At 42.8% G+C, this 22,271-nt stretch overlaps 1 protein-coding gene across 1 annotated transcript; it reads left to right on the top strand.

The window, feature by feature from the left end:
• The first annotated feature begins 6,759 nt into the window (after positions 1–6,759).
• On the top strand, positions 6,760–13,624 carry LOC115188802 (tripartite motif-containing protein 16). Its single transcript, XM_029747650.1, has 6 exons — positions 6,760–7,533; positions 7,966–8,061; positions 11,644–11,877; positions 12,500–12,659; positions 12,785–12,844; positions 13,074–13,624. Exons 1-6 carry the CDS (start codon positions 6,937–6,939, stop codon positions 13,589–13,591), a joined length of 1,665 nt encoding a protein of 554 aa, XP_029603510.1. The 5' UTR covers positions 6,760–6,936; the 3' UTR covers positions 13,592–13,624.
• The last annotated feature ends 8,647 nt before the right edge of the window (positions 13,625–22,271 follow it).

Below are 22,271 nucleotides of genomic sequence, written 5' to 3'. Positions count from 1 at the left end.
TCCACATAGATACTAGTCATGCCGGTGTAGTCTATAGCTGAGCTGGTTAAACTGTAGTAGGGTCCACATAGATACTAGTCATGCTGGTGTAGTCTATAGCTGAGCTGGTTAAACTGTAGTAGGGGCCACATAGATACTAGTCGTGCTGGTGTAGTCTATAGCTGAGCTGGTTAAACTGTAGTAGGGTCCACATAGATACTAGTCATGCTGGTGTAGTCTATAGCTGAGCTGGTTAAACTGTAGTAGGGTCCACATAGATACTAGTCATGCTGGTGGTGATGGTCCCCAGATGTGATGATTTATTCTGCTCTGTTTTATGTACAATCCTTATTTTCTGACTGATTTGAATTTGAAGAGATTTAAGGTTTTCATATTTGATAAAATACAATGTCCATTTCCATGAATCATGATGTCTGGTGTTGATGTATATTGGTTGTCATTCAGAACCATTGATATGTTTTCTCAGTTGGTTCTCTGTCTCTATGTAATTCTCCTCAGTATCATTGATCAGCTCGGCCCTAATTGATGTGTTCTCTGTCACCTGGAGCTGCATGGAAAATGGTCCAGGAACAAAAGGACAATTCAGGACTAGTCAGCCCACTACAAGCTGGTATCACTTACTTTCTACTAAACTATATGAACTGGTTTCCCAGACACAGATTAATCCTAGTCCTGGACTAAAAAGCGTGTTCAATGTAGATGTCCAGGAAACCGTCCCTAAATGTGTCATCTTTCATCCTCCCATACTGCTCAGTCCAGCAACATTAAACCTGTCCAGCAGGTGGTGCTATTGACCAAACAATAAAACCAGCAGATATCTGGACTTGCCACTCAGTATATCAGTAATGTTCAGAATAGTACTTTAATATCATTGGAGATTGATGGTCTTTTTAATCCACTATCCAGAGTCAGGAACAGATGAAGTTAGGTCTGCTACTGTTCAGTGATTAAATATGATTTATGGTGATGGGAAATAAAAAAATCCAACACTAAACTTCATCTAGTAATAGTTTTCCTTTGTTATTTATTCCAAGGTGTGTCTTTAACTTGTAAATGGATTGTGTGGAGGTGAGCTGGTGGTGTGGCTGATAGAATATAATGAAAAGGGAGGAAGAGGAAGAGGGGAGGAGTGAAGGGCTGTTCAAGAAACCAGATGAGGAAGAGAAAGATGTTCAGGGGAATTACTGGTCTCTGTTCCAAATGGTTCCCTATTCCCTACGTAGTGCACTACGGTGCTTCTGACCAGGTCTAAAGTAGTGTTCTACGTAGGGAATAGGGTGTAGATTTATTAGAATATCATGCTTTAGTGTTTGGCACAAAACAATATTAGATCTCCACCCTCCCACACATTGTTATGTTGTCAGGTTGTTCCTCTGTGTTCCTGACTGAAAATCCATTAACAATGAATCACAAACTAAGGATGTTCCAGTTGTGTTTAGACATCTTCATGTCTGACGTCCCCCAGTTCTGTTCAGACCCGTTGAACTGGGTCATATTGTAAATGGTGACTGGTATTGATAGTCCATACTGGACCTAACTGTGGTTAACCAGACTGGAGGGGTTCTGATCACATATTCCCTCATCTCCACAACTTTACCTGATGGTCTGTCTGTCTGTGTCTGTCTGTCTGTCTGTCTGTCTGTCTGTCTGTCTGTCTGTCTGTCTGTCTGTCTGTACAGTAACACCTCCTAACCCTAACCTGTCTGTCTGTCTGTCTGTCTGTCTGTCTGTCTGTCTGTCTGTCTGTCTGTCTGTTCAGTAACACCTCCTAACCCTAACCTGTCTGTCTGTCTGTCTGTCTGTCTGTATAGTAACACCTCCTAACCTGTCTGTCTGTCTGTCTGTCTGTCTGTCTGTCTGTCTGTCTGTCTGTCTGTCTGTCTGTCTGTACAGTAACACCTCCTAACCCTAACCTGTCTGTCTGTCTGTCTGTCTGTCTGTCTGTCTGTCTGTCTGTATAGTAACACCTCCTAACCTGTCTGTCTGTCTGTCTGTCTGTCTGTCTGTCTGTCTGTCTGTCTGTCTGTCTGTCTGTCTGTCTGTCTGTCTGTTCAGTAACACCTCCTAACCTGTCTGTCTGTCTGTTCAGTAACACCTCCTAACCTGTCTGTCTGTCTGTTCAGCAACACCTCCTATCCCTAACCTGTCTGTCTGTCTGTTCAGTAACACCTCCTAACCTGTCTGTCTGTCTGTCTGTCTGTCTAGTAACACCTCCTAACCCTAACCCTAACCTGTCTGTCTGTCTGTCTGTCTGTTCAGTAACACCTCCTAACCCTAACCTGTCTGTCTGTCTGTCTGTCTGTCTGTACAGTAACACCTCCTAACCCTAACCTGTCTGTCTGTCTGTCTGTCTGTCTGTCTGTCTTTCTGTCTGCCTGTCTGTCTGTCTGTCTGTTCAGTAACACCTCCTAACCTGTCTGTCTGTCTGTCTGTCTGTCTGTCTGTCTGTCTGTCTGTCTGTCTGTCTGTCTGTCTGTCTGTCTGTCTGTCTGTCTGTCTGTCTGTTCAGTAACACCTCCTAACCCTAACCTGTCTGTCTGTCTGTCTGTCTGTCTGTACAGTAACACCTCCTAACCCTAACCTGTCTGTCTGTCTGTCTGTCTGTCTGTCTGTCTGTATAGTAACACCTCCTAACCTGTCTGTCTGTCTGTCTGTCTGTCTGTCTGTCTGTCTGTCTGTCTGTCTGTCTGTCTGTCTGTTCAGTAACACCTCCTAACCCTAACCTGTCTGTCTGTCTGTCTGTCTGTCTGTACAGTAACACTTCCTAACCCTAACCTGTCTGTCTGTCTGTCTTTCTGTCTGCCTGTCTGTCTGTCTGTCTGTTCAGTAACACCTCCTAACCTGTCTGTCTGTCTGTCTGTCTGTCTGTCTGTCTGTCTGTCTGTCTGTCTGTATAGTAACACCTCCTAACTCTAACTCTAGTTCAGTTTGATCTTATTAAAGACAGCTGTATATTCTTTTTTTTGACCCAAAAATATTCTATGTTCACGCCCACTTTTTTTGCGCTATGTTTGAAGGCTGTCAACTTCTTGTCAGGAGGAGAATCACTTAGCCTTTCAACTAATTTTTAAATGATAGGATGCCTATTTAAAAACACTTTTTCAACATTTCAAGATAGCAGTTAGTTCAGTTTGATCTTATTAAAGACAGCTGTATAATTTTTGTATTCATTTTGACATTTTTTGGGACCACTTTTTTTGCTCTGTTTGAAGGCTGTCAGCTTCTTCTCAGGAGGAGAATCACTTAGCCTTTCAACTAATTTTCAAATGATAGGATGCCTATTTTAAAACACTTTCTTTACATTTCAAGATAGCAGTTAGTTAATTTTGAGCACCAGGGCAGTCTGTTGTAATGAGACGGTCAGGAAGAGAAAACCAGACAAATGGTCCACCCACACATACCTTGTGGTGAAGAAATCAGAACAGCACCTCTTCAACCTCCGGAGGCTGAAGAAATGTGGCTTGGCCCATAAGACCCTCACAAACTTTTACAGATGCACCATTGAGAGCATCCTGTCGGGCTGTATCACCGCCTGGTACGGCAACTGCAGGGCTCTCCAGAGGGTGGTGCGTTCTGCCCAACATATCACCGGGGGCAAACTCCCTGCCCTCCAGGACATCTACAGCACCCGGTGTCACAGGAAGGTCAAGAAAATCATCAAGGACCTCAGCCACAAGAGGACCTCAGCCACCAGAGGACCTCAGCCACCCGAGGACCTCAGCCACCCGAGGACCTCAGCCACCCGAGGACCTCAGCCACCCGAGGACCTCAGCCACCAGAGGACCTCAGCCACCCGAGGACCTCAGCCACCCGAGGACCTCAGCCACCCGAGGACCTCAGCCACCCGAGGAACTCAGCCACCCGAGGAACTCAGCCACCCGAGGACCTCAGCCACCCCGAGGACCTCAGCCACCAGAGGACCTCAGCCACCCGAGGACCTCAGCCACCCGAGGACCTCAGCCACCAGAGGACCTCAGCCACCAGAGGACCTCAGCCACCCGAGGACCTCAGCCACCCGAGGACCTCAGCCACCCGAGGACCTCAGCCACCCGAGGACCTCAGCGACCCGAGGACCTCAGCCACCCGAGGACCTCAGCCACCCGAGGACCTCAGCCACCAGAGGACCTCAGCCACCCAGAGGACCTCAGCCACCCAGAGGACCTCAGCCACCCAGAGGACCTCAGCCGCTGGTCACTTTAATAATGTTTAATGTTTTACCCACTTTATATATATATACTGTATTCTAGTCAAGGACTATCCTATATAACTACTGCTGTCTACTTCATATGTATATACTGTATTCTAAATAACTACTGCTGTCCACTTCATATGTATATACTGTATTCTATATAACTACTGCTGTCCACTTCATATGTATATACTGTACTCTAGTCCTGGTTCATCCTATATAACTACTGCTGTACACATACTATTCTTCAGATATACTACATATTTGATCCATATTACCTATACATCCCTTTACATTTATATATTACACTACCGGTCAAACGTTTTAGAACAATTAAGGGTTTTTCTTTATTTGTACTATTTTCAACATTGTAGAATAATAGTGAAGACATCAAAACTATGAAATATCAGATATGGAATCATGTAGTAACCAAAAAACGTGTTATATTTATATATTTTATATTTGAGATTCTTCAAAGTAGCCACCCTTTGCCTTGATGACAGCTTTGCACAATCTTGGCATTCTCTCAACCAGCTTCATGAGATAGTCACCTTGAATGCATTTCAATTAACAGGTGTGCCTTGTTAAAGTTAATTTGTGGAATTTCTTTCCTTCTAAATGCATTTGAGCAAATCAGTTGTGTTGTGACAAGGTAGGGGTGGTATACAGAAGATAGCCCTATTTGGTAAAATACCAAGTCCATATTAGGGCAAGAACAGCTCAAATAAGCAAAGAGAAACGACATGAATGTAAAAAATAAAGAAAAACCCTTGAATGAGTAAGTGTGTCCCAACATTTGACTGGTACTGTATATATATATATATACTCCAGACTGGTTCTGTGTGTGTATATATATATATATATATATATATATATATATATATATATATATATATATATATATATATAAAAATACTCCAGACTGGTTCTGTGTGTATGTGTGTGTATATATATGTGTGTATATATATATACTCCAGACTGGTTCTGTGTGTGTGTGTGTGTATATATATATATATATATATCTATATATATATATATATATATATATATATATATATATATATATATACACACACATATACACACATATATATATACACACATATACACACAGTATATACTCACAGTATATATATTTATATTCCAGGACTCCAACATTGCTCATCCTAATATTTCTATATTTCTTAATTCCTTTACTTTTTACTGTCACGTCCTGACCAGTAATAGGGGTTATTTGTTATTGTAGTTTGGTCAGGACGTGGCAGGGGGTGTTTGTTTTATGTGGTTCGGGCTATGTATTTAGGTAGAGGGGTGTTTGGTTTATGTGGTTCGGGCTATGTATTTAGGTAGAGGGGTGTTTGGTTTATGTGGTTCGGGCTATGTATTTAGGTAGAGGGGTGTTTGGTTTATGTGGTTCGGGCTATGTATTTAGGTAGAGGGGTGTTTGGTTTATGTGGTTCGGGCTATGTATTTAGGTAGAGGGGTGTTTGTTTTATGTGGTTCGGGCTATGTATTTAGGTAGAGGGGTGTTTGGTTTATGTGGTCCGGGGTTTGTTAGTCTATGTTCTATGTTAGTGTATTTCTATGTTCTGTCTTGTCTATTGTAGTTCTATGTTTAGTTAATTGGGGTTGGACCTTCAATTGGAGTCAGCTGGTTATCGTTGCCTCTGATTGAAGGTCCTATAATTAGGAGTTTGTTTTGTCATGGGGGTTTTGTGGCAGATTGTTGCTGTGTATAGCTTTGTGCCTTACTGGCCTGTTCTTTGTCCTTTAATAAAAGAAGATGAGTGTACATTTTCCCACTGTGTCTTGGTCTAAACCCTACGACACCTGTGACATTTACATTAGGGTGTATTGTTAGATACTACTGCACTGTTGGAACCAGGAACACAAGCATTTCACTACACCCACAATAACATCTGCTAAATATGTGTATGTGACCAATAACATTTTTATTTGATTGTATTTTTTAAAGTGTTACATAATTCTCAATCCGCTTTGCGTGGTGCCTAAAAACAGCACTTAGCCGTGGTGCTGTATATTAGCCATATACTGTCACCACTTCCACCGAAGTCATTTCCTCTCCTCGTTCGGCGGTCGGCGTCACCGGTCTTCTAGTCATTGTCGATCCACTTTTTCATTTTCCATTTGTTTTGTCTTGTTTTCTTACACATCTGGTTTCCATTTCCATCATGAATTGTTGTGTATTTAACCCTCTGTTCCCCCCATGTCCTTGTGTGGAATTGTTTGTTTGTAAGTGCTTGTACTCTGTTACTGGTGCGCATCGGGTTTTGTTCCCATGTAGGTTCGTTTTGTATTAAACTGCTCCGGCTATTACCTATCTCTGCTCTCCTGCGTCTGACTTCACTGCCACCAGGTCCGCAATCCTTACATATACCACACCTCCTCAGACCTTATTGCTTATTAGAACACATAAGTGTGTTATAAGGCATTATAAAGGTCATTAAAACAATTATAATATGTACTTCATAGAAACTGTTACCCTTTATATTCTAATAACTCACATTTTAAGATTCATTATTTCATTTATTCCATGTTAGGAACAAGACTATTTGTCTCCCTCTTGCTGTTGCATGCAGTTCCTCTCTCTCTTCCTCCCTCCCTCTAACCCCACCCCTCTGGCAGAACCAGGAAGTCCATCCCCCTTCACAAACTCTCTTCTGAGGAAACGAAACTGATCTGAGTCTCTGTGTCGTCTGTCTGTGTGAGAGTGAACAACCGTCCAAATGGCTCAACAGGGAGTTCTGCTGGACCAGGACCAGTTCTGTTGTTCTGTCTGTCTGGATCTACTGAAGGAACCAGTCACCATCCCCTGTGGACACAGTTACTGTAGGAGCTGTATTGAGGGCTGCTGGGATCAGGATGTTCTGAAAGGGGTCTATAGCTGTCCTCAGTGCAGACAGACCTTCAGTCCGAGGCCTACGCTGAGTAAAAATAACATGTTGGCTGAGCTGGTGGAGAAACTGAGGAAGACAGGACTCCAGGCTGCTCCCCCTCCTGCTCTGTGCTATGCTGGACCTAGAGATGTGGCGTGTGATATCTGCACTGGGACCAGAAAGCAGAAAGCCCTCATGTCCTGTCTGGCGTGTCTGGCCTCTTACTGTGAGACTCACCTCCAATCTCACTACGAATCTCCTGCTTTCAAGAAGCACAAGCTGGTCAAAGCCACCGCACAACTACAGGAGAAGATCTGCTCTCATCATGACAAACTGCTGGAGGTTTACTGTCGTACCGATCAGCAGTGTATCTGTTATCAGTGTTTGATGGATGAACATAAAGGCCATGATACAGTGTCAGCTGCAGCAGAGAGGACTGAGAAACAGGTAAGACTAGAACAACTTGTTGGTGACTGTCTGATAAACAAAGAATTAAAGATACAGTAGGAACTAAGGCTGTTTGAATATGAGATCATTGAAATTAAATTGATCCTCAGCAGAACAAATATGAACACAAACCTTGAGTATATTGATATGTTAACCCAGATTCTCTAAATGTATCACCATTTTATAATGTCAAACACTATTATCATTCTGAATGGCCTTTTATGAGTCCAAAGTTCAGTCTCAACCTGTTGATACATGTAGTCCTACCATAAAAACTATAATCATTCACATAGCAACAAATCAATATCATTTAGTAAATGGACCATCCATTTTTTAGACCTTCCTCTCTATGGGCCCTATGTCACATTACTATACTATTGATCTACTGGACTAATAAAGCTTGATAGCTCATTGAAGAGTGATTCTCCACAGAGGCAGCTGGGGATGAGTCAGCAGAAGGTCCAGCAGAGATCCCAGGAGAGAGAGAAGGAGCTGAAGGAGCTCCAACAGGCTGTGGAGTCTCTCAAGGTGAGTATTGTTGACCAGAGGAGACACACCATTTCACCTGTCTCCTCCAGTGAGAGAGAGAGAGAGAGAGAGAGAGGGAGAGAGAGAGAGAGAGATAGAGATAGAGATATAGATAGATAGAGGGGCCCCTATCCAATCCCACTGACCCCACTGTTGGGAACAGGTTGTCACTGCTGAGGCAGTGAAGAAAGTAGAGGAGGATGGGTCAAGGCTGAGGGATCCTGAGAAGATCCCTGTGAGTAGTAGATCTGTGACAGCACAGAGGGATGGGCCAACCAGTGATATATGCTTCAGTAAGGTTGGCTTCTTAGTGTTCATAGGTTTACCTCAGGTAACTTATTATTAACTATCCTTGTAGGTTTACCTCAGGTAACTTATTATTAACTAACCTTGTAGGTTTACCTCAGGTAACTTATTATTAACTAACCTTGTAGGTTTACCTCAGGTAACTTATTATTAACTAACCTTGTAGGTTTACCTCAGGTAACTTATTATTAACTATCCTTGTAGGTTTACCTCAGGTAACTTATTATTAACTATCCTTGTAGGTTTACCTCAGGTAACTTATTATTAACTAACCTTGTAGGTTTACCTCAGGTAACTTATTATTAACTAACCTTGTAGGTTTACCTCAGGTAACTTATTATTAACTATCCTTGTAGGTTTACCTCAGGTAACTTATTATTAACTAACCTTGTAGGTTTACCTCAGGTAAACTTATTATTAACTAACCTTGTAGGTTTACCTCAGGTAACTTATTATTAACTATCCTTGTAGGTTTACCTCAGGTAACTTATTATTAACTATCCTTGTAGGTTTACCTCAGGTAACTTATTATTAACTATCCTTGTAGGTTTACCTCAGGTAACTTATTATTAACTATCCTTGTAGGTTTACCTCAGGTAACTTATTATTAACTATCCTTGTAGGTTTACCTCAGGTAACTTATTATTAACTAACCTTGTAGGTTTACCTCAGGTAACTTATTATTAACTATCCTTGTAGGTTTACCTCAGGTAACTTATTATTAACTAACCTTGTAGGTTTACCTCAGGTAACTTATTATTAACTATCCTTGTAGGTTTACCTCAGGTAACTTATTAACTATCCTTGTAGGTTTACCTCAGTACCTATTATAACTCTCCTTGTAGGTTTACCTCAGGTAACTTATTATTAACTATCCTTGTAGGTTTACCTCAGGTAACTTATTATTAACTATCCTTGTAGGTTTACCTCAGGTAACTTATTATTAACTAACCTTGTAGGTTTACCTCAGGTAACTTATTATTAACTAACCTTGTAGGTTTACCTCAGGTAACTTATTATTAACTATCCTTGTAGGTTTACCTCAGGTAACTTATTATTAACTATCCTTGTAGGTTTACCTCAGGTAACTTATTATTAACTATCCTTGTAGGTTTACCTCGGGTAACTTATTATTAACTATCCTTGTAGGTTTACCTCAGGTAACTTATTATTAACTATCCTTGTAGGTTTACCTCAGGTAACTTATTATTAACTAACCTTGTAGGTTTACCTCAGGTAACTTATTATTAACTAACCTTGTAGGTTTACCTCAGGTAACTTATTATTAACTATCCTTGTAGGTTTACCTCAGGTAACTTATTATTAACTATCCTTGTAGGTTTACCTCAGGTAACTTATTATTAACTATCCTTGTAGGTTTACCTCGGGTAACTTATTATTAACTATCCTTGTAGGTTTACCTCAGGTAACTTATTATTAACTATCCTTGTAGGTTTACCTCAGGTAACTTATTATTAACTATCCTTGTAGGTTTACCTCAGGTAACTTATTATTAACTATCCTTGTAGGTTTACCTCAGGTAACTTATTATTAACTAACCTTGTAGGTTTACCACAGGTAACTTATTATTAACTATCCTTGTAGGTTTACCTCAGGTAACTTATTATTAACTATCCTTGTAGGTTTACCTCAGGTAACTTATTATTAACTAACCTTGTAGGTTTACCTCAGGTAACTTATTATTAACTAGGTTACAGCTACTTGGTGAGGAAGCTCACTGTTCACCTGATTATAGATTGTAGTGATCTACAGGGATGGTTGGTGCAAAGCCTTCAAACGTTAAACATGTTCTGGTCATGGTTAACTGTATATCTATATTTTTTATATATAAAAAGGTGTAAATTCTCAACAAATCGCATGTCCCTGTTCTCTTTTTCAAGATGTGGCCGATTTTAAACAGTCAGAAGAAAGAATAAAAAGAAATAACCTTTTTTATTTGTTTCTAAATGGCTGCTGGGTAATTTGATATGTGTTGAAATCTGTTGGTTCGTAGACATCAAATAGAGAGAATGCTGCGCAGGTTCACTGAGTTGTAAACCTAATGGATTGGTGGAGATCATTGATTTGTAGCTCTGACTCAGTTGCTACCTCAGATTATGAGCCTATCAAGTGTGGTGAATGAGGTATGTAGTTCCCACAGAAGACCACAGGGGGGAGCAAGAGAGATATAAACCCATACAGTTTATCTCTTTAAATACCCTGAACCTAACAATCAATCTAATGTATTTATAAAGACCTTTTTACATCAGCAGATGTCACAAAGTGCTGTACAGAAACTCTAACCCTACGTATAACCTGTTTTATCCTGAACCCTAATTCTAGGGTAGGGTAGCCTAGAACCCCTTTAGAAACTATTATAGTAATAATATTATGTTAGTAAATACCATTATAGTACTAAATAGGTTATATTGTTATTTTTTAAATAAAACCTATGTATAGTACTTAGCATTTAACTGTTTTTATTTTATTATATTTATTATTTAGAGGAGTCTGTCTAAATAATGAAAAGTTAAGTTATTGCCACACTTTTTAATGAAACCTTTATTTAATCAGGTAGGCCAGTTGAGAACAAGTCCTTTATTTGACCAGGTAGGCTAGTTGAGAACAAGTCCTTTATTTAACCAGGTGGGCTAGTTGAGAACAAGTTCTCATTTACAACTGCGACCTGGCCAAGATAAAGCAAAGCAGTGTGAAACAAACAACAACACAGAGTTACACATGGAATAAACAAACGTACAGTCAATAACACAATAGAAAAGTCTATATACAGTTGTGCAAATAAGATAAAGGGGGTAAGTTAATAAATTGGCTGTTGTGGTGAAATAATTACAATTTAGCAATTAAACACTGGAGTGATAGATGTGCAGAAGATGAATTTGCAAGTAGAGATACTATTAACTAACTGCTATCTCTCTGTCCCTCCCTCTCTCTCTCTCTGTCCCTCTCTCTCTCTCTGTCCCTCTCTCCCTCTCTCTCTGTCCCTCTCTCTCTCTCTCTCTGTCCCTCTCTATCTCTCTCTCTGTCCCTCTCTATCTCTCTCTCTGTCCCTCTCTCTCTCTCTCTCTGTCCCTCTCTCTCTCTCTCTGTCCCTCTCTCTCTCTCTGTCCCTCTCTCTCTCTCTCTCTCTCTCTCTCTCTCTGTCCCTCTCTCTCCTCTGTCCCTCTCTGTCCCTCTCTCTCTCTCTCTGTCCCTCTCTCTCTCTGTCCCTCCTCTGTCCCTCTCTCTGTCCCTCTCTCTCTCTCTCTCTCTTAACAGCGCTCTGCACAGGCAGCAGTGGAGGACAGTGATCAGATCTTTACTGAGCTGATCCGCTCCATTGAGAGAAGGAGCTCTGAGGTGAAGGAGCTGATCAGAGCCCAAGAGAAGGCTCAAGTGAGTGAAGCTGAAGGAGTCCTGGAGCAACTGAAGCAGGAGATAGCTGAGCTGAGGAAGAGAAGCACTGAGCTGGAGCAGCTCTCACACACAGAGGATCACATCCATTTCCTCCAGGTAACTAAACTGTCTTGTTACATGTGATATGAAATTAACTTCATGTGAAACTATTGATCTCAATCATTATGTTGTCCTCTCTGTCCCTCTCTCTCTCTCTGTCCCTCTCTCTCTCTCTCTGTCCCTCTCTCTCTCTCTGTCCCTCTCTCTCTCTCTCTCTGTCCCTCTCTCTCTCTCTCTCTCTGTCCCTCTCTCTCTCTCTCTGTCCCTCTCTCTCTCTGTCCCTCTCTCTCTCTCTGTCCCTCTCTCTCTCTCTCTGTCCCTCTCTCTCTCTCTCTGTCCCTCTCTCTCTCTCTCTCTCTGTCCCTCCTCTCTCTCTCTCTCTCTCTGTCCCTCCTCTCTCTCTCTCTCTGTCCCTCCTCTCTCTCTCTGTCCCTCCTCTCTCTCTCTCTCTCTCTCTCTCTCTCTCTCTGTCCCTCCTCTCTCTCTCTCTCTGTCCCTCCTCTCTCTCTCTTTCCCTCTGTCCCTCTCTCTCTCTGTCCCTCTGTTCCTCTGTCTCTCTCTCTGTCTCTCTCTCTCTCTGTCACTCTCTCTCTCTCTCTCTCTCTCTCTCTGTCTTTCTCTCTCTGTCCCTCTCTCTCTCTCTCTCTCTCTCTGTCTTTCTCTCTCTCTCTCTCTCCAGAGTTATCAGTCTCTCTCCAGTATCAGTGTATCTTCAGACTTACCCAGCATCGTTGTCCGTCCTCTTCAGTACTTTGGAGATGTGAGTAAGACTGTGTCTGAACTGAGAGAGAAACTAGAAGACTTCCTTAAAGGAGAATGGACCAAGATGTCCACTACAGGTGTGTTGAAAACAATCAGAACATCAACTTTAGACCATTGAAAGTTCCCTACTAGTCGTATACATGTGGAATATGGTATGATGATAACATTCCCTCTCTCTGTCAATGTGTTTGTGTGTCTGTAGTGAATATAGTGGATGTTGTTCTGCCTCCAGAGCCCAAGACCAGAGAACAGTTGTTACAATGTGAGTCTCTTTATTGTGAAGTAACTAACAGTCTCTTTTTACTGCCACTCCTAACAATCCCTCTAGAAATATATAGCAATAGTAGATCTAATCAAAGACTGTATCTATCTGACTCCTCATATTTCTCTGGTTTGATCTCTGCTGTGCTCTAATCAAAGACAGGGTAGATACAGTATCTGACTTAACTTATTGTTCTGACTCCCCTCATTGGTCTCTGCTCTTCTCCCAGATTCCTGTCAGCTCACACTGGACCCAAACACAGCAAACACAGACCTCTCTCTGTCTGAAGGGAACAGAAAGGTGACCTATACAGACCAAGTCCAACCATATCCTGACCATCCAGACAGATTCACCAACATAGTCCAGGTTCTGTGTAGAGAGGGTCTGTCTGGACGCTGTTACTGGGAGGTGGAGTGGACTGGTGGTAATGTTATTACAGCAGTCTCATATAAAGACATCAGCAGAACAGGGAGAGGTAATGGATTTGGACACAATAACAAGTCCTGGAGTTTACAGTGCTATAGAGGTGATTATTATTTCAGACACAATAATGTTGTGACTAAAGTATCAGGCCCTCAGTCCTCCAGAGTAGGAGTGTACCTGGATCACAAGGCAGGTACTCTGTCCTTCTACAGGGACTCTGACACAATGACCCTCCTCCACAGAGTCCAGACCACCTTCACTCAGCCCCTCTATCCTGGGTTTAGTCTCTGTTATAATAGTACTGCTGAGCTGGTTAAACTGTAGTAGGGTCCACATAGATACTAGTCATGCTGGTGTAGTCTATAGCTGAGCTGGTTAAACTGTAGTAGGGTCCACATAGATACTAGTCATGCTGGTGTAGTCTATAGCTGAGCTGGTTAAACTGTAGTAGGGTCCACATAGATACTAGTCATGCTGGTGTAGTCTATAGCTGAGCTGGTTAAACTGTAGTAGGGTCCACATAGATACTAGTCATGCTGGTGTAGTCTATAGCTGAGCTGGTTAAACTGTAGTAGGGTCCACATAGATACTAGTCATGCTGGTTCAGGACTAGTCAGTCCACTACAAGCTGGTATCACTTACTTTCTACTAAACTATATGGACTGGTTTCCCAGACACAGATTAATCCTAGTCCTGGACTAAAAAGCGTGTTCAATGTAGATGTCCAGGAAACCGTCCCTAAATGTGTCATCTTTCATCCTCCCATACTGCTCAGTCCAGCAACATTAAACCTGTCCAGCTGGTGGTGCTATTGACCAAACAATAAAACCAGCAGATATCTGGACTTGCCACTCAGTATATCAGTAATGTTCAGAATAGTACTTTAATATCATTGGAGATTGATGGTCTTTTTAATCCACTATCCAGAGTCAGGAACAGATGAAGTTAGGTCTGCTACTGTTCAGTGCTTAAATATGATTTATGGTGATGGGAAATAAAAAAATCCAACACTAAACTTCATCTAGTAATAGTTTTCCTTTGTTATTTACTCCAAGGTGTGTCTTTAAGTTGTAAATGGATTGTGTGGAGGTGAGCTGGTGGTGTGGCTGATAGAAGAGAATGAAAAGGGAGGAAGAGGAAGAGGGGAGGAGTGAAGGGCTGTTCAAGAAACCAGATGAGGAAGAGAAAGATGTTCAGGGGAATTTCTGGTCTCTGTTCCAAATGGTTCCCTATTCCCTACGTAGTGCACTACGGTGCTTCTGATCAGGTCTAAAGTAGTGTTCTACGTAGGGAATAGGGTGTAGATTTATTAGAATATCATGCTTTAGTGTTTGTCACAAAGCAATATTAGATCTCCACCCACCCACACATTGTTATGTTGTCAGGTTGTTCCTCTGTGTTCCTGATTGAAAATCCATTAACAATGAATTACAAACTAATGATATTCCAGTTGTGTTTAGACATCTTCATGTCTGACGTCCCCCAGTTCTGTTCAGACCCGTTGAACTGGGTCACATTGTAAATGGTGACTGGTATTGATAGTCCATACTGGACCTGACTGGTGGTTAACCAGACTGGAGGTGTTCTGATCACATATTCCCTCATCTACACAACTTTACCTGATGGTCTGTCTGTCTGTCTGTCTGTCTGTCTGTCTGTCTGTCTGTCTGTCTGTCTGTCTGTCTGTCTGTCTGTCTGTCTGTCTGTCTGTCTGTCTGTCTGTCTGTCTGTCTGTCTGTCTGTCTGTCTGTCTGTCTGTCTGTCTGTCTGTCTGCCTGTCTCTAAACCGTATAGAAAGCAGACAACCTCAATATGGTTTAATTCCTGTAGTTATCAGAACACATGGGGTGTGTCCCAATTATCTCTCCTTTCTAAGTGTGAACTTGTCCACTTCCTTTCATGGATTTAACAGGAAATGACTGGTATATGTAAACTCCCTCTACCCCATGCCAACACCAATCCAATGCTTTTACCATTTGTGAGGAGTAGAGAAGCAATGCTACACTTCACAACTCTTAGTACAAACTCATCATTTAGCATATTTTCAATTGACCAATAGGTTCAATACACACAATCACAGTAACTTTCCACCAAAACCTCATCAGTGTTTCATCTAGAAATACCTTCCATATAAAGGCATTGTCTTTCACAGTGAAATGTTCACAATACTTTCATATGATTCTCTTGTTATTTAAATACACCTGACCATCACTTAATCCAACTGTGTTAACCTCTCTAACCAAATCGTCCTAGGTAACAGCCAGTGGAATCCTGAATCCTGTGGCGCGTTATTCAAATACCTTAGAAATGCTATTACTTCAATTTCTCAAACATATGACTATTTTACACCATTTTAACACGCCTGGTTCAGATACTCTTCACCGGGACCGTGGTTGAGTTAGAGCAGGGACGGAGCTAAACCCTGCAGTTGAATTAGGATGTTACGTTTGTCTGTCTCTGTCTGTCTGTCTGTTCAGTAACACCTCCTAACCTATCTGTCTGTCTACCTGTCTGTTCAGTAACACCTCCTAACCCTAACCTGTCTGTCTGTCTGTCTGTCTGTTCAGTAACACCTCCTAACCCTAACCTACCTACCTACCTACCTACCTACCTACCTACCTACCTACCTACCTACCTGTCTGTCTGTCTGTCTGTCTGTCTGTCTGTCTGTCTGTCTGTCTGTCTGTCTGTTCAGTAACACCTCCTAACCCTAACCTGTCTGTCTGTCTGTCTGTCTGTTCAGTAACACCTCCTAACCCTAACCTGTCTGTCTGTCTGTTCAGTAACACCTCCTAACTCTAACCTGTCTGTCTGTCTGTCTGTCTGTCTGTCTGTCTGTCTGTCTGTCTGTCTGTCTGTCTGTCTGTTCAGTAACACCTCCTAACCCTAACCTGTCTGTCTGTCTGTCTGTCTGTTCAGTAACACCTCCTAACCCTAACCTGTCTGTCTGTCTGTCTGTCTGTTCAGTAACACCTCCTAACCCTAACCTGTCTGTCTGTCTGTCTGTCTGTCTGTACAGTAACACCTCCTAACCCTAACCTGTCTGTCTGTCTGTCTGTATAGTAACACCTCCTAACCCTAACCTGTCTGTCTGTCTGTCTGTATAGTAACACCTCCTAACCCTAACCTGTCTGTCTGTCTGTCTGTCTGTTCAGTAACACCTCCTAACCCTAACCTGTCTGTCTGTCTGTCTGTCTGTCTGTCTGTCTGTCTGTCTGTCTGTCTGTCTGTTCAGTAACACCTCCTAACCCTAACCTGTCTGTCTGTCTGTCTGTCTGTCTGTCTGTCTGTACAGTAACACCTCCTAACCCTAACCTGTCTGTCTGTCTGTCTGTATAGTAACACCTCCTAACCCTAACCTGTCTGTCTGTCTGTCTAGTAACACCTCCTAACTCTAGTTCAGTTTGATCTTATTAAAGACAGCTGTATATTCTTTTTTTGACCCAAAAATATTCTATGTTCACGCCCACTTTTTTTGCACTATGTTTGAAGGCTGTCAGCTTCTTCTCAGGAGGAGAATCACTTAGCCTTTCAACTAATTTTCAAATGATAGGATGCCTATTTATGGTCAAGAAGAGAAGACCAGACACTCCTGTATCAGACCCACCAGGGCAGTCTGTTGTAATGAGACGGTCAGGAAGAGAAAACCAGACAAATGGTCCACCCACACATACCTTGTGGTGAAGAAATCAGAACAGCACCTCTTCAACCTCCGGAGGCTGAAGAAATGTGGCTTGGCCCATAAGACCCTCACAAACTTTTACAGATGCACCATTGAGAGCATCCTGTCGGGCTGTATCACCGCCTGGTACGGCAACTGCAGGGCTCTCCAGAGGGTGGTGCGTTCTGCCCAACATATCACCGGGGGCAAACTGCCTGCCCTCCAGGACATCTACAGCATCCGGTGTCACAGGAAGGTCAAGAAAATCATGAAGGACCTCATCCACCAGAGGACCTCATCCACCAGAGGACCTCAGCCACCAGAGGACCTCAGCCACCAGAGGACCTCAGCCACCAGAGGACCTCAGCCACCAGAGGACCTCAGCCACCAGAGGACCTCAGCCACCCGAGGACCTCAGCCACCCGAGGACCTCAGCCACCCGAGGACCTCAGCCACCCGAGGACCTCAGCCACCAGAGGACCTCAGCCACCAGAGGACCTCAGCCACCAGTGTCAGCTGCAGCAGAGAGGACTGAGAAACAGGTAAGACCAGAACAACTTGTTGGTGACTGTCTGATAAACAAAGAATTAAAGATACAGTAGGAACTAAGGCTGTTTGAATATGAGATCATTGAAATGAAATGGATCCTCAGCAGAACAAATATGATCACAAACCTTGAGTATATTGATATGTTAACCCAGATTCTCCAGATGTATCACCATTTTATAATGTCAAACACTATTATCATTCTGAATGGCCTTTTATGAGTCCAAAGTTCAGTCTCAACCTGTTGATACATGTAGTCCTACCATAAAAACTATAATCATTCACATAGCAACAAATAAATATCATTTAGTAAATGGACCATCCATTTTTTAGACCTTCCTCTCTATGGGCCCTATGTCACATTACTATACTATTGATCTACTGGACTAATAAAGCTTGACAGCTCATTGAAGAGTGATTCTCCACAGAGGCAGCTGGGGATGAGTCAGCAGAAGGTCCAGCAGAGATTCCAGAAGAGAGAGAAGAAGCTGAAGGAGCTCCAACAGGCTGTGGAGTCTCTCAAGGTGAGTATTGTTGACCAGAGGAGACACACCATTTCACCTGTCTCCTCCAGTCAGAGAGAGAGAGAGAGAGGTAGAGGGGCCCCTATCCAATCCCACTGACTGTTGGGAACAGGTTGTCACTGCTGAGGCAGTGGAGAAAGTAGAGGATGATGGGTCAAGGCTGAGGGATCCTGAGAGGATCCCTGTGAGTAGTAGATCTGTGACAGCACAGAGGGATGGGCCAACGAGGGATATATGCTTCAGTAAGGTTGGCTTCTTAGTGTTCATAGCAAATGGTTATCAACTGTACCGCAGTAATGGAATGGAAATCACAGAAAAAAAATATGTTTTGGTGGCAGCTGCAGAGAAGTATTTGGTCATACTAGATTTGACTTCAGAAGAGTTCCAGGGTGTGTTGAGTGGTGGTGTCCTGTCCTCCCAGGTCGTTGGCCTGGTGCAGGAGCAGATAGGGTCAAAGTAGTGGAATGGGGTAGTAGGTTTTAACCTCTATGGGCTAACTAGTCTGTATATATAAAGTTCTGTGTGGGGTCCATCTACTGGGAGGTGGTTAACCTCTATGGGCCACCACTGGTACACCCTATCAACAACAGGTGAAATATCAAGAGCGCCAAATTTGAAAACAATTAAATGTCATAATTCAAATTTCTCAAACATACAACTATCTTACACCCTTTGAAAGATAAACATCTCCTTAATCTAACCACGTTGTCCGATTTCAAAAAGGCTTTACGGCGAAAGCATAAAGTTAGATTATGTTAGGAGAGTACATTGACAATAGCTGTGTGTAATGTTTTGTCAATTCAAAGACAGGCGTCACCAAAAGCAGAAAATCAGCTAACATTATGCACTAACCTTTGACAATCTCCATCAGATGACACTCCTAGGACATTATGTTAGACAATACATGCATTTTTAGTTCTATCAAGTTCATATTTATATCCAAAAACAGCGTTTTACTATGGCGTTGATGTTGAGGAAATCTTTTCCCTCCAATACCGCCAGTCAAATCAGCACAACAAATTAAATAATTACTATTCGAAAACATTGGTAAAATATTATATTGTCATTCAAAGAATTATAGATTTACATCTCTTGAACACAACCGGATTGCCAGATTTAAAAATAACCTTACTAGGAAATCACACTTTGCAATAATCTGAGCACTGCGCCCAGAAAAATACGCTTTGCCATACAGACTAACCGCCATGTTGGAGAGATCTAAAATCGAAAATACTATGTAAATAATCCATTACCTTTGATTCTCTTCATCAGATGTCACTTCCAGGAATCCCAGGTCCATAACAAATGTAGTTTTGTTCGAAAAAGCTCATAATTTATGTCCAAAAAGCTCCGTGTTGTTAGCACATGATCTAAGCCCGCCGGACTTCTCTTCATGAAAGAGGGAAAAAAATATTTACGTTCGTTCAAACATGTCAAACGTTGTATAGCATAAATCATTAGTGCCTTTTTTAACCAGAACATGAATAATATTCAAGGCGGACGATTGCATTCTCTTTATTTAACCAGGTAGGCCAGTTGAGAACAAGTCCTTTATTTAACCAGGTAGGCCAGTTGAGAACAAGTCCTTTATTTAACCAGGTGGCCAGTTGAGAACAAGTCCTCATTTACAACTGCGAAATGGCCAAGATAAAGCAAAGCAGTGTGACACAAACAACAACACAGAGTTACACATGGAATAAACAAGCATACAGTCAATAACACAATAGAAAAGTCTATATACAGTTGTGCAAATGAGGTAAGATAAAGGAGGTAAGTTAATAAATAGGCCGTGGTGGCGAAATAATTACAATTTAGCAATTAAACACTGGAGTGATCGATGTGCAGAAGATGAATTTGCAAGTAGAGATACTATTAACTAACTGCTATCTCTCTGTCTGTCTCTCTCTCTGTCTGTCTCTCTCTCTCTCTCTCTCTGTCTGTCTGTCTGTCTCTCTCTCTCTCTCTCTCTCTCTCTCTCTCTCTCTCTCTCTCTCTCTCTCTCTCACTCTCTCTCTCTGTCTCTCTCTCTCTCTCTCTCTCTCTCTCTCTCTCTCCTCTCTCTCTCTCTCTATCTCTCTCACTCTCTCTCTCTCTCTCTCTCCCCTCTCTCTCTCTCTCACTCTCTCAATTCAATTCAATTCAATTCGCTTTATTGGCATGACGTAACAATGTACATATTGCCAAAGCTTACTTTGGATATTTACAATATAAAAAATAAATAAAAATGAGAATCAAAAATTGTCAACGGGACAACAGTAACAACAATAACCAACGGTCAATATAACCATACATTCAACAATAACAATAATCATACAGTTGAGGACATGTGCAGGTTGATTGGTCTGTCAGACACTGTCCCTCAACTTATGGCAGGCAGCAATGTAGTGCGCTGCCAACCCACAGCTCTCTGCGTCCTCCCCCAACAGGATGGGTAGCCTATCCTCATCAGAGAGGTCTTTAAAACCTTGAATAAGGATTTCAAATTTGGGGAAATGACACTCTCTAATTGTTTTATATTTTTGACATTTTGTCAGGAAATGCAGCTCCGTCTCAGGTTCTGCTGTTGTGCAGTGGTTGCACAGCCTTTCCTCTACAGGGAGCCAGGTTTTCCTGTGTCTACCCTTCTCAATGGCAAGGCTGTGCTCACTGAGCCTGTACTTTGTCAAGGTTTTTCTAAGGTTTTGATCAGTAACCATGGTCAAATATTTAGCCATTCTCTCTCTCTCTGTCCCTCTATCTCTCTCTCTCTCTGTCCCTCTATCTCTCTCTCTCTCTGTCCCTCTCTCTCTCTCTCTCTCTCTGTGTCTCTCTGTGTCTCTCTCTCTCTCTCTCTCTCTCTCTCTCTCACTCTCTCTCACTCTCTCTCACTCTCTCTCTCTCTCTCTCTCTCTCTCTCTGTCCCTCTCTCTCTCTCTCTCTCTCTCTCTGTCCCCCCCCCTCTCTCTCTCTCTCTCTCTCTCTCTCTCTCACTCTCTCTCACTCTCTCTCTCTCTCACTCTCTCTCACTCTCTCTCACTCTCTCTCTCCCCTCTCTCTCTCTCTGTCTCTTTCTCTCTCTCTCTCTCTCTCATTCTCTCTCTCTCTCCCGCTCTCTCTCTCTCTCTCTCTCTCTCTTAACAGCGCTCTGCACAGGCAGCAGTGGAGGCCAGTGATCAGATCTTTACTGAGCTGATACGCTCCATTGAGAGAAGGAGCTCTGAGGTGAAGGAGCTGATCAGAGCCCAAGAGAAGGCTCAAGTGAGTGAAGCTGAAGGAGTCCTGGAGCAACTGAAGCAGGAGATAGCTGAGCTGAGGAAGAGAAGCACTGAGCTGGAGCAGCTCTCACACACAGAGGATCACATCCATTTCCTCCAGGTAACTAAACTGTCTTGTTACATGTGATATGAAATTAACTTCATGTGAAACTATTGATCTCAATCATTATGTTGTCCTCTCTGTCCCTCTGTCTGTGTCCCCCCCTCTCTCTCTCTCCCTCTCTCTCTCTCTCTCCCTCTCTCTCTCTCTCTCTGTCCCTCTCTCCCTCTCCCTCTGTCCCTCTGTCTGTGTCCCCCCCTCTCTCTGTCTCCCTCTCTCTCTGTGTCCCTCTCTGTCCCTCTGTCTCTCTCTGTCTCTCTGTGTCTCTCTGTGTCCCTCTCTCTGTGTCCCTCTCTCTCTGTGTCCCTCTCTCTCTGTGTCCCTCTCTCTCTGTGTCCCTCTCTCTGTGTCCCCCTGTCCCTCTGTCTGTGTCCCCCCCTCTCTCTGTCTGTGTCCCCCCCTCTCTCTGTGTCTCTCTCTGGGTCTCTCTGTCCCTCTCTCTCTCTGGCCCTGTGTCTTTCTCTCTCTCTGTCCCTCTCTCTGTGTCCCTCTCTCTGTGTCCCTCTCTCTGTCTCTCTCGGTGTCCCTCTCTCTGTGTCCCCCTCTCTCTGGGTCTCTGTGTCCCCCTCTCTCGGTGTCTCTCTCTCTGTTCCTCTGTCTCTCTCTCTCTGTTCCTCTGTCTCTCTCTTTCTGTGTCTCTCTGTCTCTCTCTCTCTCTCTCTGTGTCTCTCTCTCTCTGTCTCTCTCTCTCTCTGTCTTTCTCTGTCTCTGTCTTTCTCTGTCTCTGTCTCTCTGTCTCTGTTTCTCTGTCTATGTCTCTCTCTCTCTCCAGAGTTATCAGTCTCTCTCCAGTATCAGTGTATCTTCAGACTTACCCAGCATCGTTGTCCGTCCTCTTCAGTACTTTGGAGATGTGAGTAAGACTGTGTCTGAACTGAGAGAGAAACTAGAAGACTTCCTTAAAGGAGAATGGACCAAG

This window comes from Salmo trutta, unplaced genomic scaffold, assembly GCF_901001165.1.
Source record: "Salmo trutta unplaced genomic scaffold, fSalTru1.1, whole genome shotgun sequence".
Taxonomy (NCBI): domain Eukaryota; kingdom Metazoa; phylum Chordata; class Actinopteri; order Salmoniformes; family Salmonidae; genus Salmo; species Salmo trutta.
This window is presented reverse-complemented; position numbering and strand designations above follow the sequence as displayed.

Excerpts from the sequence above, each read along its gene's own strand:
- LOC115188802 (XM_029747650.1), top strand. The coding sequence starts at position 6,937 with ATGGCTCAACAGGGAGTTCTGCTGGACCAGGACCAGTTCTGTTGTTCT. Across the intron at positions 7,534-7,965 it reads CAGAGAGGACTGAGAAACAG|AGGCAGCTGGGGATGAGTCA; the intron begins GTAAGACTAGAA and ends GATTCTCCACAG. Across the intron at positions 11,878-12,499 it reads ATCACATCCATTTCCTCCAG|AGTTATCAGTCTCTCTCCAG; the intron begins GTAACTAAACTG and ends CTCTCTCTCCAG.